Source organism: Bos mutus, chromosome 7 (assembly GCF_027580195.1).
Source record: "Bos mutus isolate GX-2022 chromosome 7, NWIPB_WYAK_1.1, whole genome shotgun sequence".
NCBI classification, from domain to species: domain Eukaryota; kingdom Metazoa; phylum Chordata; class Mammalia; order Artiodactyla; family Bovidae; genus Bos; species Bos mutus.
In genome coordinates this window covers 11,694,568-11,713,173 of record NC_091623.1, presented here as the reverse complement: position 1 = coordinate 11,713,173, position 18,606 = coordinate 11,694,568, and the positions used below count along the sequence as shown (strand labels likewise).

At 48.4% G+C, this 18,606-nt stretch overlaps 2 protein-coding genes across 3 annotated transcripts in view; both read right to left on the bottom strand.

Annotated features, from left to right (window-relative positions):
- The window catches only part of WWC1 (WW and C2 domain containing 1), a 58,960-nt gene extending 42,525 nt beyond the window's left edge, over positions 1-16,435 (bottom strand). For both annotated transcript variants that reach the window (XM_070373051.1, XM_070373052.1), the window contains exons 1-5: positions 16,358-16,435; positions 9,444-9,573; positions 7,819-7,965; positions 6,585-6,658; positions 1,759-2,001 (exon numbers count right to left, since the gene is read on the bottom strand). In XM_070373051.1, coding sequence (XP_070229152.1) covers positions 1,759-2,001; positions 6,585-6,658; positions 7,819-7,965; positions 9,444-9,573; positions 16,358-16,416 — 653 coding nt within the window. In that variant the 5' untranslated portion in view covers positions 16,417-16,435. The remainder of the gene's footprint in view (positions 1-1,758; positions 2,002-6,584; positions 6,659-7,818; positions 7,966-9,443; positions 9,574-16,357) is intronic.
- A 1,570-nt stretch (positions 16,436-18,005) lies between these two features.
- LOC138988473 (protein KIBRA-like) overlaps positions 18,006-18,606 on the bottom strand; it is a 96,592-nt gene continuing 95,991 nt past the window's right edge. Inside the window, exon 4 of the mRNA XM_070373053.1 lies at positions 18,006-18,101. Within this exon, the coding sequence (XP_070229154.1) occupies positions 18,022-18,101 (80 nt within the window). The 3' untranslated portion in view covers positions 18,006-18,021. The remainder of the gene's footprint in view (positions 18,102-18,606) is intronic.

Here is an 18,606-nt window from a genome sequence, read left to right as displayed (position 1 = left end):
GGCTACAGTCCATGGGTCACAAAGAGTCGGACACAACTGAGCGACTAAGCACAGTACGTCTTTAACTGTAGCTCCTTAATGGCAGGTGGTGGTGGTGGTGGTTTAGTCACTAAGACATGTCCGACTCTTGCGAACTGTAGCTTGCCAAGCTCCTCTGAATATTCATTGGAAGGACTGATGCTGCATATTCCTGAATATTCATTGGAAGGACTATTCATTCCTGAATATTCACTGGAAGGACTGATGCTCAAGCTGAACCTCCAATACTTTGGCCACCTGATGCAAAGAGCTGACTCATTAGAAGAGACCCTGATGTTGAGAAAGACTGAAGGCAGGAGGAGAAGGGGACGACAGAGGACGAGACGGTTGGATGACGTCACCAACTCAATGGACATGAGTTTCAGCAAGCTCCGGGAGGTGGTAAAAGACAGGGAAGCCTGGCATGCTACAGTCCATTCCATGGGGTGGCAAAACACTGGACACGACTGAGCGACTAAACAACAGGCTCCTCTGTCCACAAGATTAAGGGCAGAGACTTTGTCCAATAAAGTCTGCTGCCAAAAAAAAAAAGTGAAAATAACTGAATACACTTTAAGAGTATCAGAGCAGAGATCATGACCTATTCACTTCTGAATCCTCCAAATTGCGTTGCATGCAAAATATGTGCCACAAAACATCTCTTGCATGAATGGAGAAGCTGGGGATTGAAGAACCACCTGCAAGACTGTGAACACAGAGATGTGCTCTGTGTAGTATGGGTGTGGAGGCTGGTGAGACACTAAAAGATTAAAGTCTGTTGTGGCTCAGCTGGTAAAGAATCTGCCTGCAATGCAGGAGGCCTGGGTTTGATCCCTGGATTGGGAAGATCTCCCGGAAAAGGGAAAGGCTACCCACTCCAGTATTCTGGCCTGGAGAATTTCATGGACTGTCTATGGGGTTGCAAAGAGTCGGACACGACTGAGCGACTTTCACTATACAGTCTAAACCGGAGAATGTAAACCAGTGGCTTTCATGTTAAATCAAGCCCACAGATGAAGCTAATTTAGCCTCTAGGGTATTAAAAATTGTTTTGGATTAGTTGCCAATATTGAAAAAAAATCAAAAAAACTCTTTTCTTGAAAAATGGGGCCTCTAGCAGCCTGGGGCCTGTACTCACCTCCTGGAGGCTGCAGACAACACCTGGGGTCTGTGCACTGCAGTCTAACATGGCCCATGGCCAAGTGGCCTCTGGCATTTATATCACCTGCTTGACCCCTATAAGCATCTCAGTTTGCAAGCCCCATCTAAACCAGTGTTTTTCAAACTGCAAATTGCAATTCCTTAGCACGGGGCAAAACCAATTTAGTGGGCCACGACCGGTGTGAAGAGAGACGCAATATAAAAGAAAGTATCGGAGGACTCTCGCACAGAAAGACTACGCACTGTTTCATGAAACTTTTGTCTATTCGGTAATAATGCGTGAGTCACTGTCACAAAGCTGGAGAACAACTGCTGTAAATTACATAGAGCTTATCTCAGAAGAACATTTCTGAAAATCTGCATGTGAGCAGACGTTTTAGTAATGTGATTCCCTCTGGTAAAATTTTGGGATGGTTGGTTGGTGAGTCACTTCCCTACATTTGCTATTCTGGAAAGTGATGAGTTCTCTAAACTGTGCTCTCAGAGTGGAGCCCGGGCGTCCCAGGTTGTCCCTCTCGCTGAGGGGCTGGAGCATGACCAGCAGCAGGCAAGGGCCCCGTGCCCCCAGCCCAGCCCCACCTCTCGGTCAGCGCCTTGCTCTGGGTGTCCCGGGCCGCCTGCAGGTCCTTCTCCAGCCGCTTGCGGGCCATCTCCAGCTGCTCCACCTCCCCTTGGGTCCACTTCCGGGGGCTGATGAAGCGCATCTCCTTCAGTAGCTCCTCCTTCTCGTTGATGAGGATCAGCCGGTCCCTCTCAGAGTCGAGCACTCCAGGCCAGGCCTCGCTGTCCAGCTTGGCGAGCTGGATCTTCAGGTTGGCAATCCTGTGGGCCAAGAGGGTGAGCATTGACCGGTGTGCTCAGCGGCAACCCAGGAGCAGCGGGACAGACTGTGTTGCCAAGGTTACATGGTTTGAGGAGCACTGCCACTCTCAGAGCATCCTCTTTGACCCTGACTGGATTCCTTTTGATCAGCGTGTGGTCTCAAGGAACAGATTTTTATCTAACAAACACACGCGATGCCTACCACATGCCAATCCTGGCTCAGCAGGGAAGGGAGGTAGAGGCAGTGTCCTTGCCCTGAGGGACACGAAGCCTGATAGAACAGAAGTGGATCCGTCACCAGGCAATAGCCTCCTACCGCTAGCTATGTGCCCTCGGGCAAGTTGCTTCGTCACTCTGCAGGGAACACCACCACCTCCTTCCTTGTGGGGTAACGGTTGCAGGTTTTAGGACATAATTCATAAAATATCCAAGCGCAATATCTGGCACACACTAAACCAGCACTCAATGAATTCTTCTGCTGCTACTGCGCTCGCTCCCTGGTTTAACCACTTCTCACGTGTGTAATGTGGGGCACACTCCCTGAGCCTTGCATAGAAGGAAACAGTTACTTCTGCATCAGAATTGGTGTGAAAATGAGCAATTATGTGTTCTGTGTGTCTGGCACGTAAGTGCTGAAACAATGGCAGTCACGGGCCCTCTATGATGACAGCAAACACTGCCATTGCCACCCTGGTGTTCTCAGTCCAGAGGGTAGTGGCAGCACCTGTGAACAGCTGCACACTTGAGGTCAGAGGCTGCCTGTTAGAGTCTTGGCTCCGACTTTCTTAAGAAATCATTCAGGTGACACAAGCTGCTAGCACAGTGGCCGGTACACTGCAGGCCATTAAGAAGTGTTACGGGAAGGAGACTCAGTATCCTCATCTGTGGGCTTCCCAACTGGCACGAGGGTAAAGAACCTGCCTGAATGCAAGAGACCTGAGAGACGCAGGTTCAATCCCCTGGGTGGCGAAGATCCCCTGGAGGAGGGCATGGCAACCACTCCAGTATTCTTGCCTGGAGAATCCCAGGGACAGAGGAGGCTGATGGGCTACAGTCTGTGGGGTCATAAACAGTTGGACACGACCGAAATGACAGAGCACACACACACACATCCTCATCTGTAAGGTGGGGATGATACTGGTGCCTGCGAGGTGAGTTGTGAGGACCAAACAAAAACATATCACTAAGAGCTCTTTACACAGATGTACGTGAACCCTTTTAAAATTAATATATTTTTTAAAAAATTGGAACAATCCATTCCATTAAAGAGGACTTGAAAAAGAAAAAAAGAGCTCTTTATACAAGGCCATGTGCTACATAGATATTCGGTATGATTATCATTGGATCAAATTAAAATTCACAGTATTGCTAAGAGTATTGCTACAAATACTTAAAAACAATCATGTGATTCTTTAGGATTTAGTCTTTGCAAAGTGTTTTTTTAAAAGCTATCACTACCAGGCTCCTCTGACCATGGGATTCTCCAGGCAAGAATACTAGAGTGGGTAGCCATTCCCTTCTCCAGGGGAATCTCCTCCACCCAGTGATGGAACCCACGTCTTCTGCATTGCAGGTGGATTCTTTACCATCTGAGCCACCAGGGAAGCCCCTTCACCGTCCTACCCTGGGGTGGACAGGACCTGATGGTAATCCTGTGGGGCAGGTAGCCAGAGAGGATGCGGTTCCCCTACGACTGCAGGTCATACACATGACCAGTATTTGTTGGGGTCCCAGGCCTCCAGACCCTCAGTTCAATCTTCCCTGCAAACAGTGTGGCCAAATTCTTATTTTACCAAAAACATTGTTGGAGATGAGACCTCCAGGGTGTGTAGTGAGAAGTTCACAGAGAACCACATATACATTTGCTCCTTCCCAGCCAAGTGTCTCAGCAGGGACTCTTAGAGTGAATTAATCTTAATCCCATACTCACATATACAGCAGTCCACCAAAGCCAGCTTTGGGATAACTGTAGCTGTTATCCAGCCAACTGCTTGAGAATAGGGTGCTATGGCTAAGTCAGGGGGTGGGAGTGGGGGCTCTACTACACACAGGAAATTGAAGGGGTGACTGATGCTTTTTTTGTCCTAAATCCACCAGAGTCAATCTCTGTATTTTTAAAACATATATTAAAAGTCTTTATTGATTTTTTTTTAAATAATATTGCTTCTGTTTTATGTTTTATCTTTTGGCCAAGAGGCATGTGGGGTCTTAGCTCCCTGGCCAGAGACCAAACCTGCAGCCAATGCATTGGAAAGACCAAGTCCTAACCACTGGACCACCAGAAAAGTCCTTTAAAAATTTTTTATTTCAGTATAGTTGCTTTACAACATGGCAGTAGTTTCTGCTACATAGAAAAATGAATCAACTATATATATACACCAGAGAAGGCAATGGCACCCCACTCCAGTACTCTTGCCTGGAAAATCCCATGGATGAAGGAGCCTGGCAGGCTGCAGTCCATGGGGTCGCTAAGAGTCAGACACGACTGAAGTGACTTAGCAGCAGCAGCATACATATACACATATCCCCTGTTTTTTTTTTTTTTTCTTCCCTTTTAGGTCCCTAATTGAATGTTTTCTTGAAGGTCACACATGACCAAACTTGGCAGCAATCAGACCTTGCGTTACAGCCACCTACCCTCCCTGCCTCAAGTCCCACAGCCTTTGCTTCCCCATTCAGCAGGCTACTTTATTCTTTGTCCTTAAACCACTTTCAGGTGAAAGAGGAGGCACAAAGTTGGATAAAGGTAGATGAGTCAGAAAGCTCTGTAATGAGAAGTTTAGTGGTGCAGCCCTAAAGGAAAGATTCAAGCCCTTTCATTTCTCCATAACTGATCATCTAAGATAGCCACCACTGCAAACTGGAATATATACAGAGTTCAGAGGGGCCAGGAAGTGGTTGTCCAGAGCAGAAGTCGTGCTGTTCTGCGGGCCCTCCAGGGGGAGCTGAAATAGTGCACGGGGTGTGCTTTTCCCCACCTGAACAGTATCCACTTTCTGCTTCTTTTGTTAACAATATTCCAAGTTTTCTTTGGGAAATCGACATGTCCCCCCATACTTTCAGGTCACTTGGTTCCCACAGAGCTGACCTCAGTCCCCTTCCTATAGTCGGGCACATGACTCATGTCTGGACCTTCAGAGAATTCCAGTTCCTCCCACCCTGAGACAATGACTGGCTCTCCCAGAAAAGCCAATGAGTCTCAATCCCAAAGTTTTGTAAAACTGTATGGGGAAGGTAGGTCCTATTTCTGCTGGGGTTGCTAGCCTGGCAGTATGTAAGTCTAGAAGAGCAGGGGTCATTTTTTGCTTTGACAGAAAAACCTGTCAACACAAAGGCAAGCAGGAAGGAGAAAAGGAGACTGAGTCTATGTAACATCATTTGAAACTCTGGATCCAGCTGTGCCTGAAGCTAGATTACCCCTGCACTTTGGCATTCAATAAGCCTATGAATTCCCTTTCTTGCTTCCAGTTTCTACAGGATTCCTGTCATTACCTCCAAGGGTTTCTGCATTGTTGGCAGAGGGGCAGGGCTGGGTACCACCACAGTCTCCCTGGCCTGACTTAGAATGTCCATGGGGTGGGCCATGTAGCCTAAGGAGGAATGGATGCAATGTGCTTGGTTTCATTTACCATCAGACCTTGTGAGTTCTTTCTTAGAAATATAGGCTCAGTGTATAGGAAGACCATGGACCGTCCAGTTCAGATTCTGAATCTACCTTGAAAAGTCATGAAACATCTTAGATCTTACTTTTCTCTTAACATGGAGAGAATATGAGATAAGCTATGCTATAAGGTTGCTTTTAAAATTGATGAGTATACACTGTCTGGACCGTTACAGATTCTCTAAGAATATCAGCTTTGATTACTATTTTATTTGCAGTTGCTGCTGCTGCTGCTAAGTCGCTTCAGTCGTGTCCGACTCTGTGCGACCCCATGGACTGTAGCCCACCAGGCTTCTCCGTCCATGGGATTCTCCAGGTAAGAACGCTGGAGTGGGTTGCCATTTCCTTCTCCATTATTTGCAGTAGTGGAACCCAATTACCTAGGATTCTGTGAAGTCACAGAATATCTAAAGTCCCTGGTGTCTACACAGTTTAAAAACACAGCTTGTTCCCAGTTGGGCAGGAGACACTGAAACGGGTAGTATCAGTAATCTTTTTAGCCTGTTGCTAAAACCCCAGCTGTGCTCTTTCGCACACAACTATTTACATGATTGTTGGTAAGCCTTGATTTTAGAGGTTGATTTTTAGGCAGACAAGTGGGAAGATTACTAGGTTTGAGGTTTAAAGTATGGTTCAAAGCATAGTTGCACTCTTTATCTAAGCGTCCCTGGTTCAGTCATTTCCAGAATTTCAGAGAAGACTAAAGTATGAAGATGATAATACTCACCTTCACAATCTTTGTGAGGATTAAACACCATGAAATGTGTAAAAAGCAGGCACAGAGCAGACAGGCTACAATGGTACTGGGTTGGCCAGAAAGTGTTTGGATTTTAAGTACTTACAGAAAAACCTGAACAAACGTTTTGGCCAACCAGTTATTATTGGGGGGCCATCCTGCCCCTAGACCCCAGCCTCTAATTACCTTCTCTTGGCCTCTTCGTATCGAAGGCGCAATCTGACCTTCTCCGCCAACTGATTGTTGCTGCTGGTACCGAACTGGAGGAAAGAACAGGTCAGGAATTACATGGTTATGGTGGCCAGGGCTGAGCTGGGTTTCGGGGGCTCCTGAGAGACTTGACAGCTTGTGTGGGAAGGAGCTAAAAATAGTACCCAATTATTGAGCTGGCTGCGGGAATCGCAGGGAAGCTAGTTAGGAGAAAAACATTTTCTTTCCTTCAGGCCTGGGAAGAGCCCCCAAAGCACACATTTATCACTTTAAGAAGAGAAGCCGAGGGCTCGGAATATCATCTTGCAGCCCCAAAAGGCTTGGAGTTCATTCAGGTGGTAGGAGCGTGGTGGACCGCTGGCCAGGAGGAGACAGGCACGGCCACCACACGAGAAAGCCACGCTGGGCCCGCTGGGGAGGGCTCCACCACACTCAGGGGGCCTGCAGCCCGCAGTGCAACAGCGAGTGACAAGAGTGTCCTAGAGCTTGGAAGAAGGCACACGGTTCCTTCACAAATGCTTCACCACAGGTGGCTTGTGGCTGGACAATGGGTGGTGTGAAGATGGAGGGGGCAGCCCCGTTGGCCATGCCAGTCTGTCAAACAACTCCGAGGCTCACCCCATCAGACATGAATGGAGCTTCTCCTCACAAGTGGGAATACGACTGTGGAGACCCCATGGAAGAGCATTTAGGCATGGAGGCTCGTTCATTCAATGTCATCTGCTCCAAGAAAAAAGCTCTTCTAAGTTACGGATTGCCATGGGTCAGTCCTGCTCTGAGGCTTTCAGGAGCGATGTCTGGACAGCACTTGCACTATTCATTACTCTAACCAGGGCTAAGCTTTTGAACTGGGAGGCGAGCAGCTGTCTGAAAGCCACATGCATTGGTCTGGGGTGAACAGGAGGGAACTATCTTCTGTTTCTCAGCTGGTGAGAGGAAAACAGAATGGCGATGCTAATCAGCACAAGGAGAAAGACCTGAGAAAGACCCTTCAAACATGCTTTCTATGCAGCATCTAGAGATGCATTCCTGGGACCAGCAGTCAGAGCTGGCTACCCCTCCACGTCGTCATCTCATGTCATCCAGAGGCCAAGAGGTCTGCAAGAGAAGGCTGGGGCAGCACCCAGGCTCAGAGAGTGCCTCGGGCTCTCGGGCAACAAGAAGGGTACTCCGTTTCTCGGGGCCCCAGGGGCATGTGCTGTGTACTCACACTTCCTGAGATGTCCGTCTGGGAGCTCACGTCCAGGTACTGTTTCGGCAGTGGGAAACCCGAACTCTCCAGAGAGCTGCTGCTGGACCACAGGTCGGAGTGGGAGCCTCTGTCGGTGTGGAAGCCGTCCTTCAGCATGGCGAGGCTCTGGAGCAGGGAGGGCAGGCTTAGCAACACCCCCTCCATGGAGGGTGCTCTGGGTCTGTCACTCTCTAGGAATCTACTAGGGGCCCTGACACCCCACTTCTCCTGTAAAGAGCTACCAGTGGGTGGGTATCAACTAGGTGCCGGGCACTGTGCCGGGCCCTTTGCAGGGGAGAAACCACTGTGGACAATGGCTTTGGAGCTGCACAGCCTGAGTCAGGATCCACTGCTCTGCCACTTCCTAGCTGTGTACTCTGACCTTGTAGATTAACCTCTCTGTGCCTCAGTTTCTTTTCCTGCAAAATGGGTCCTATCTCACAGGGCTATCATATTGACTATCATATTGTTTAGATAAGATGACCAGTGTAAAGTGCTGGTTTGGTCAATACTTAATAACTGTCTGTTTTACCATGATCTTATTTAATCCTGACTGCAATCTTACAAGGAATAACCTGTGATTATCCCCATTTGGGGCTTCCCCGGTGGTGGCTCAGTGGTAAAGAATCTCCTGCAGTGCAGGAGCCTCAGGAAACCCGGGTTTGATCCCTGGGTTAGGAAGAGTCCCTGGAGATGGGCAGGGCAATCTACTCGAGTATTCTTCCTTTAGAGAATCCCATGAACAGAGGAACCTGATGGGCTACAGTCTATAGGGTTGCAAAGACTTGGACACGACTGAAGTGACTGAGGAGGCACGTGTGCACCCCAATTTTATCCATGAGGGAGCTGTTATGTGGAGAAGCTGGCAACTGACAGAGCCAGGATTTGGTCCTGGTCTATCTGACTTAAGGCTTGGCACACTTAACTGCTAAGCATGAATGGAACATGCCTCACTGTCCACTAATGCCTGGTTTCAGTGTTTTCGCTAGGCTGCGGTCCTGGTAGGAGCTTTGAAATGATTCTGTTTGTCACAGAGTGTAAAGCTTCCCTCATCAAGTCATGGGCTTCTGAGTTAGGTGTTGACGGGGTTGAATCTTGGCTCTAGTGCCTACTCTCTGATCTGTGCAGTCTTTTGCTGTATGCTGGGGATAACCCAGCACTGATATAAGGGGAAAGTGAGGCATGGTGTGGGCCAAGTGCTTGGCACAACTGCCTGGCACAGTACATCACAGCCATCACCATTAGTCAGTTCCCAGCACAGAGTCGGAACATGCAATGAAATGCTTACAAGGATGCTACATCTTGATGCCAAGGTTAGTGAGGCTGAAGCCAGCTCCCACCATTTGGTTCTGTAAACCAGACAGCTAGAGCTGGTGGCCAGGATGTGACCTTTAATCTTGACCAGAGGGATTCTGTTCTGGCTCTGCCACTGCCACTGGCTGTGTGACCTTAGGCAAGTCACTTCATGCTTCTGAACCTCCATTCTCTTCTCTGAACTCAAGAATCTGGCAGCACATGGAAATAGCCCATCTGAGTCCTGCCTGGCACAGAAAGGTGCTCGGGAGAAACTGGGATGGGGCCCCCGTCACTGGGAGGTCTTGTACCTTAATGAGGTCTTGCTTCTCCTTTTCTCCACAGGTGATGGCCTTTTTGATGGCTTTTGTTTCTCTCAGAACAGCCTGAGCTTCATCCAGTTTGTAGCTGCCCTGAGCATCTGACATCTTCTTATCGATTCTAGGAGACAGTCAAGGGGAAAGGTCAGACAAAAAGAAGGTGATGGATGGGGTTCCACCAGGGAAAAAACACAGACCACAGTGCTTTAGTCCTGAAAGAAGTCTCCTTTCTGTCCCTTCTTCCTCAGGTCCTGCCTATTGGATAAAGCACAGAAGGTCCCTGTCAAATTACAAATGTCAGTGTTAGGCTGCAGAAGCAACACCGTTCTTGAAGTCAACTCTTAGTGGAAGCCTTCCCTGATCATCTCCGGGGTCTCCAGGCTGGGCTAGATGTTCTCATAACATATCTTGTAGAGCTGTGACACTCCACTCGGTACGTTGTGTTATAATTAATAATTTATGCCGGTAGTGTCATCTGATAAGCTTGAATATGTTTGAGTAGTTTTATTATATAGCACAGAGCCACACTTTTTTTTTTAATGTGATCTTCTTTTCCAAATATTTATTTATTTGGCCGAACCGGGTCTTAGTTGAGGCGTGTGGGATCTAGTTCCCCGACCAGAGATAGAACCCAGGTCCCTGCACTGGGAGTGTGAAGTCTTAGCCATTGGACCACCAGGGAAGTCCCGTTTTTTCCCCTTTTAACATTATTTTATTTTACTGAATGAAAGTCTTTCAATTCTATAGTGCTTTACAATTTTCAAAAGGGTTCACTCACACACATGATTTCCTATAATCCCATAATAATGCCTTTTTGCCCTCTACCCCATACCGTCCCGTCCCCCTTCCCTCTCTCCACTGGCAACCACAGTTTGTTCGCTATACCTGTGAATCTGCTTCTCTCTTGTTACGCTCCAAGTTTGTTGTATGTTTTAGATTTCACATATAAGTGATATCATACAGCATTTGCCTTTCTCCGTTGGACTTATTTCACTTAGCAAATGCCAAGTCCATCAGTATCATTGCAAATGGCAAAATCTTATTCTTCTCTATGACTAATATTCCACTGTATAGATGTACCACATCTTCCTTATCATTTATCTGTCGATGGATACTTAGATGGCTTCCATGTCTTAGTAATGGTAAACACTGTTGCTATGAACATTGGGGTGTGTGTATCTTTTTCAATTAGTGATTTTCAGATATATATCCAGGAGAGGAACTACTACTAGGTCATGTGGTAGCTCTATTTTTAGTTTTTGGAGAAATCTTCATACTGTTCTGCATCGTGGCTACACCAGTTTACATTCCCACCAACAGTGTACAAGGATTCCCCTTTTTGCACATCCTCACAAACATTTGTGTTCTTTCTGACGATGATCACTCTGACTGGTGTGCGGTGATACTTTTACATTTCCCTGAAGATTAGCGATGTTGAGCATCTTTTCATGTTCCTTAACTCAGGTCTCTCAACCTCAGGATTCTTGGGGCGGGATCATTCTTCGTTGTCGGGGCTGTCCTGTGCATTGTAGGATGCTCAGGAGCACCCCTGGCGTCTGCCCACTAGATGCTAGCAGCATCTGGACCTTGAGTTGTGACAACCAAAAAAATGTCTCCATATTTTACCTAATGTCCCTTGGATGGGAGGAGCAAAATCACAGCTGGTGAGAAGCATAGCCTTTAACAAGCATTTGTTGGGCTTCTCTGGTGGCTCAGTGGTAAAGAATCCATCTGCCAGTGCAGGAGACATGGGTCCGATCTCTGGTCTGGGAAGATCCCACATGCCATGGAGCCACTAAGCCCATGTGCCACAACTACTGAGCCTGTGTTCTAGAGTCCAGGAGCTGCAACGATTGGAGCCCGTGCGCCCGAGAGCCTGTGCTCCGCAACAAGAGAAGCCACTGCAATGAGAAGCCTGTGCCCTGCAACTGGAATGTAGCCCCTGCTTGCCACAAAAAGGGAAAGGTCAGTGAAGCAGCAAAGACCCAACACAGCCAAAAGTAAATAAATAAGTAAACTATTCTTAAAAGTATAATAATAATTAAAAAAAGCATTTGTTGAAGTTAATGGCCACACAAAGGAAAGGTTAGAAGGATGAAGAAACCCCTTGCTAGCACTTAGTAGCATGACCTTGGGCATGGCCCTCGTGCACATGGAGCCTCAGCTTCCTCCTCTGAAAAAAACCTGGATAATGCCATATGCCTCGCCCATGTTCACCAAGCTGTGAGCCATGTTAAGAGGGATAAGGCTGGAACATGAAGTGGGGAGCTAGGAAGTATGAGACAAATGTGAGGGGTTATAATACTTTCAGACTGGGGAGTCTGCCAGCTCATCTAGGCCCTACACACAGGTTCATTTTGACGGAGGAAGATGGAGGTGAAGGGGCACGAGGCCATTTTCTGAAGGTCAAATGAATCCTATTGGTAGGGGGCCCAGCCCTCTTGGAGAAGAAGAGCTGTGCTGTGGACAAGGCTCTGAGCACAGAGAGAAATTTTAACTGCTTCACACTTTCATCAAAAGCCCGGGCGGAGGTTTCAGTGCCCAGTGAAGAAAAGGAAGTTTTGTAGTCTGAGGGAACACCACAAACCCATTATTTCAGGATGAGAAACCACTCCGAGGCATGCTTTTCTGGCCTTCTAGAGGCTGAAGTGTCCTGGGCTAAAAATAACCTGAGTGGGGAATCACAGGTTCTCATCCTAGCCTCCTTGTCTGCAATCAGGGAGGGGTAAGGAGACTTGTCTCATGGCCCCATCCCTTCAGCCTCCTCCTCGGAGGAAGACAAAGCCCCAGTTATGTCTCCCCACTAAAAATAGCCTGTCTATGCCTTTCGAGGACTTGGGCCTGGGTGAGCCTGCCAGGTCAGCTCAGATCGAGTTTGAAAACTTCGTCTACAGGGAGCTTTCCCAGCAGAGGCCTGACCAACATGCTTGGTGGAGAGAAGGCTCCCCCTAGAGCTGAATGTCCTGGGGCCAGAGGTGGCCCTGTCCCAAATGGAAAGGGGGTCAGGGGAAATGCTGTATTGTCTGAACCTGGCTGGGGGCTCTGGGCAGGGGGCTGTGCCCAGCTGTCCCCTGCCAACCGGGTGAGGGTGGCTTTGAATCCTCAGCAGGAAGAGACAGAAGTGGTCTGTCTTCAGGGCCTCGGGCGCCTCACATGGCTTCTACCTGACTGCTCTCAGGGGCTTTAGCAACCCAGGCTCTGGAATTTGGCTCCAGAGAGGAACTCGGACTCTCAGGGACTGGGGAGTAGGGGGAGCGGAACAAAGGGTTACCATTATGTACTCAGTGAATGAATCCTTTTTTTTTTAAAGGGAAAGAAAAGTTGCGTGGTTGGTGGGAAGGAGAGGGTGTGTGTGTGCTGGGAGGGGTGGGGAGCGGGAGACGTGTGTTTTAGGATTTCCAAATTACACGGCTGTCCTTCTCTAAGCTCTTGAGACAGTCATACCCGGCAGCCACAGAGAAGCAGGGCAAAGGCTCTGGTGGTAGCCAGCTCCTCTGGGTCTTGTCCAGCCAACTCTCACTGGGCAGGGTGGCTCTGGGGACCAGCAGAGAGATGCTGTCTTGCCCACCAGCCCCAGGGTTGGTATGCCTAGTCTTCCTTATTTACAGGGGCTCAAGGCAGCTGACAGGGCCAAACCCCTGGCTTTGGTCCTGATTTTTCTTTTCAGTCTTTTCTGAGAGGTCTGCTTCCATCCTCAGCAACCTTTCTTTCTTTTAAAATTGGGTTTTCTGACCATGTGTGTGTGCTAAGTCACTTCAGTCATGTCTGACTCTGTGACACCATGAATTGTAGCCCACCAGGCTCCTCTGGCCATGGGATTCTCCAGGTGAGAATCCTGGAGTGGGTTGCCATGCCCTCCTCCAGGGGATCTTCCTGACCCAGGGACTGAATCCATGTCCCTTGTGTCTCCTGCATTGGCAGGTGGGTTCTTTACCACTAATGCCACCTGGGAAACCCCTTGCTGACCACGAACCAAATGAGTTTTAGCTTCCTCCAGGTTCCACAAAGACAGGATGCTAAGAAGTGACTGGACAATTCCCCAGTGGACACTGAATGGCAGTCCCTTGGGAGAGGGAAAGGGGCCTGATGTTTTCCGGGTCTGAGGGGTTTATCTGGGATGATGCCAGGAAGGCAGGTATAAGGACATGAGTTTCAAAACCCAAGAGTCCCAGGTCTAGCTCTGACACTCTCGAGGTCGGGGCTATTTGCAGCCCCATCAAGTACCCTGGCCTATAAAGGGAAGCAGAATAAAAGCTGCTCGAGTAGAGACGATGGAAGGAGGTGACTGGTGCCCAAGGCGAAGGCACAGTTCATGTGAGTTCCTTCCCAAGTCCAAACAGCCAACTATCTAGAGGTCACCACCCCCTTCAGCTCACCAGGTTTTCCCTACGTGCCAGGTACAGTCATGCGCTTGACACGGATTTTCCAATTCAATGTTTACAATATCCTATTTTTCAGATAAAGAAACAGAAGCTCAAGGGGATGAAGCAAAACACTTTTTCATGTTCCCTGGGAACTAAGATTTGAACCCAGGCCATCCGGCCCTGGCAGCGACATTCCTAACCCTCTCTGCCAAGGTGCGCATTAGAGCAGAAACCTTCCTCCACAGGGAACACGGGGGTGGCTTCCGGCCCGGGAGCCCTGAGAGGCCTTATCTGGGCCTGATATCAAAGGGGTGGGGGTGGGTAGGCTGAGGGAGGGGGAGAAAAGGAGTCTTGTCTTTGGGGTTTCAGCATCAGCTTACCAAGCAACAAGAATGATCAATGCTGCTACAGGGTGACAGAGTGGTAAAACAGGTTTGTGGTGGCTCAGAGAATAATGGCAAGTGTTTTAACCAGAAGTTCCAGAGCACCTAGGAGTTGGGGGAGGGGAGTGGTGGTGGTGGGGAAGTGGCGGGGCAGACATTGGAGGAAGGGGGGAGGGGAGGAAGGAAGAGGAAGGGGGAGGACCTCTGCTCTGAGAGTGAGTAGCCCTTAAACTATGTGCTCAGAACCTGCGCCACTACCTTGGAAGACTCATGAAGCCATTTGCTTTACAGGAATTTTCTGAACTCACATTCCTGCCCCTGGCTGCCCTTGGCACTGCTGGAGACTACCAAGGAGCATAAAGTGCAGCCCCTTGTCCTGATGAGACTAGAAACTGGCTTGAGAGGCAGGACCGGCATATGTATAGATACACACCTAAACAATATATATCTATATAAACACAAAGCCATGACACATAACACAAAAAGGCACTCTAGGCAATCTACAACATAGAGCCATGTTTCCTTATATCCTGGTGGCCCACCTGGACAATCAGGGTCTGAAGAGTGGGGCGTGTGAACAGGAATCCACCAGCCCCACTGGTCAACTCCCCGAGAGTTGGACCATAAAGAAAGCTGAGTGCCGAAGGACAGATGCTTTTGAACTGTGGTGTTGGAGAAGACTCTTGAGAGTCCCTTGGACTGCAAGGAGATCCAACCAGTCCATCCTAAACACTCAGATCCAACCAGTCCTGAGTGTTCATTGGAAGGACTGATGTTGAAGCTGAAACTCCAATACTTTGGCCACCTGATGCAAAGAGCTGACTCATTTGAAAAGGCCTTGATGCTGTGAAAGATGGAGGATAAGAGGAGAAGGGGACGACAGAGGATGAGATGGTTGGAGGGCATCACCGACTCAATGGACATGAGTTTGAGTAAACTCTGGGGGTTTGTGATGGACAGGAAGGCCTGGTGTGCTGTAGTCCATGGGGTCGCAGAGTCAGACACGACTGAGTGACTCAACTGAACTGAACAACTCCCCTCGATTCATAGGACTTGGAGATAAACACCCAAAGGCTTGGGGCTGTGGCCAAGAGTAGTGAGGTGGTTTGAGGTCTGGAGAATGAGGAGAAGGTACAGTCAGGGAGAGTGAGACAGCAGTGTCTAGAGAAGATGCTGTCTGTGTACAGGTGACCTCACTGGGAATCTAAGCAGACAGTCCTTAGAACAGAGACATCTACCGACCGTCCTCTTTGGAGCTTCCAGGAGGGCTATGAGGCACCTCTGTAATGACTGTCCCATGAGCTCATCACACGTACTGAACATGACTCAAGGCACAAGTCTCAGTGATATGAGTGGTTTAATAACAACAATAAGCTGACACTCAGGAACATGGACTAGGTGCTTCAGTTTCTCCATCTATACAAAGGAATCAGCTAAAAGCACATTCCTTACAGAGTTGTCATGAGGGGTCACCCAGACAGAAACACTGGAAGTGCTCCCTGGCATGGACTACCTGCTTAATAAATCTCTGCTAGTATAATCATAGAAGTGACAAGGAGCACGTCTTCTCTGAGGAAACAAGAGAGCTGCATGTTCGTGGCTGCACGTCAGCTTCTAAAAGTGAAAACTACATTTGGTCAAAGTTCTGGAAATTTCTTCAGCCACCTGCAAAGTACAGTGTGCATGGCATGGAGCCCACTCTTCTAGAAATCCGTTTGTTGGGGAAGGGATCCTTGTTTCTTCTGGCAGCGTACAAGCCAGGGTCATTGTTCACTTTGGGGGGCCATGGAAAGAGCTGGTTTTTTCCATGTGCGTATCAGATTCTCCCCCATCTACAGGAGGGGAGGAGTCAGGTGCCCAGACATGCCTACCGATACTCATTTCTGTGGCTGGCAAAACTCAACTGAATGGAACAGACTTTAATGACTTCTGGAATTCAGAGGACCGTGAGAACCTGAATCGGAAATGAGTTCCCTTTGCTCTTCCTAAACCTCAAGCTTGGGGAATGGGCTTCAGTAGAATAGAACTGGAACTGAACGATTAGAAAGCCTCGTTTCAAGGAGGGTGGAATGAGAATGAAGGAGAGGGGGACAGAGAGGATGGGAGGAGAGCACAGATGAGGGTAATCCCCATACCCTGCACCACGACGCGGACTTACTTCTTCAGTGTCTGAAAGCCGCGCTCTTTGAACTGTAGCTCCTGTTGCAGGTGAACCATCTCTCTCTTCAGCTTGTTAACCTGGATGGCAGAAGACCACACGGAGAGTCAGAGGTGGATATTAACCCAGAGCCCCCAACTGCCCCTGCATAATGACACATCCCCTCACTGATATTGCTGGGGTCGGCCTCCCAGTCCAGTGGTCCTGTAGGTCATTCTTAGCCAGCCCTTGCTCTGCAGAAACAGGAAGTCGACAGGACCTGGCTGACCTGGGCTAGAGTCTGGCCTTCCCCCTGACTAGCTGGCTGGCCTCTCTCATGCCTGGCTGGCTTCTTTCAAGCCATGTTGTTGCCTCTGTGAGCCTCCCCTTCCTGTTTCTGACAGATGAAGATAATGGCAATTTCCTGGGCTGGGCATTACTTAAAGCAGGTACTGAATTCGCTAGTGTAGTGCAGGGAGGCGAGAGGCAACGTAGTAACTTAATGTGCAGCCCTGGCCAGGGAGCCAGCTTCAGCCTGCAGAAATGCTTTGGCTTGCAGTCTTACTAAATTTTTAAAAATTAGTTGCTGATGGGCATCCCTGGTGGCTCAGTGGTAAAGTGTCCACCTGCCAAAGCCAGGAGACACAGGGAACAACGAAGCCCGTATACCACAACTATCGAGCCTGTGCTCTAGAGCCTGGGAAGTACAACTACTGAGCCCTCATGCCACAGTAACCGAAGCCCGTTCGCCCTAGACCCCATGCCCTGCAGCAAGAGCAGCCCCCATAATTAAGAAGCCCGTGCAGCACCACTGAAGTGTAGCCCCGTTCGCTGTGACTACAGGGAAGCCCACGCAGACCAGCACAGCCAAAAACAAATAAATAAAAATTTTAAAAAATTAGTTGCTAATAATTAAATATTGAGCTGTTTCGTATACTAGGCCTAGATACACAGTTCTTTTATGAAAATACTTGAAGATGTGCCAATGCGGAGCCCACGTTCCAGCATGGGCACAAGAGCACAGAGCTAAAATCCTACTATCCTTTAGACAAGAATACCCTTCTAGGCTACACAGTCCCTGCTGCCTCATCTCCAGCCGCTTCTCCCCTTTCACATTTTCTCACAGGCATCTGAATTTGTAGTAAACCCATGTTCACAGCACTGACTTCACCTTGAGCAGGTCATTTAAGTGCTGGTCTTCAGTCAGTCTCCACATCAGTAAAGGGGGAATAAAACTATCTGTCCCCTAAGGTAATCAGGAAGTAATTAAATACGATAATGCAGAACAAGCAGTGGCTAGGAAGAGAGCACCTTCCATGAAGAAATTTGGGGTAAGCCTGAGTCCACTGTGACCTTGAGCAAGTTACTTAATCCTGCCAAGCCTCTGTCGGCTCATCTTTAAAGTGCAGATGGTGACAGTGGCTACTTCACAGGGCTATCGCGAGGGCATGAGGTATTACTCATGGAGCATTTAGCACTACACCTGGTTAGAGTGATTGCCTGTGAAAGGGTAGCTGCTATCAGGAAAACGAGGGCTACTACAACTCCTGCTGTTGTTACGTAGGGTCTTGTTAGTCAGCACCAGCTGCCACTGCCTGGCTGAAGCATCTACTCTGGTCTTGTGGGTAGGCTAGTAGCCCAGAGCTGCCTCAGGGACCCCCATCAACAGCATAAGCAGAGAGGACCTACCGGGATTTTGCTGTGGCAATTTCAGCTTTCAGAATCTCAGGGTCATACTTAGAGCTGGATGACGAGCCAGAGACCACTGCAAAAAGAGAAAAAGGAATTCTGTAGATGAAACATATTTTGGTCAAGTTGGCTTATTTGGCCATCTAGATAAACCCAGAAAGGAATGACTATTAGCAAACAACCTAAATGCCCAACAAAGGGGAATTTGTTAAATAAATAGGGTATACGTATAAAATGAGGACTGTACAACGTAAGTGATTTAAAACGGTGGTGTGGGGACTTCCGTGGTGGTCCACGTGGTGAAGACTCTGCACTTCCATTGCGGCGGGTGCAGTTTTGAAGAAGAAGATTCTGCATGCTATGCGCATGGCAAAAAACAACCAAATAAACGATGGTGTAGAAGGATACTAAATACTCAGGAGATGCCCAAAACTTACTGTTAAATAAAAAATAGTAATTTACGAAAAACTACAAAGAAAGAATAAGTTTGAAAATATACAGAGGTAACACACACACACACACATATGTGGAAGGAGACAAGAAAGATTATATTTAGAGATTTGGATGCTGAATAAAATTAA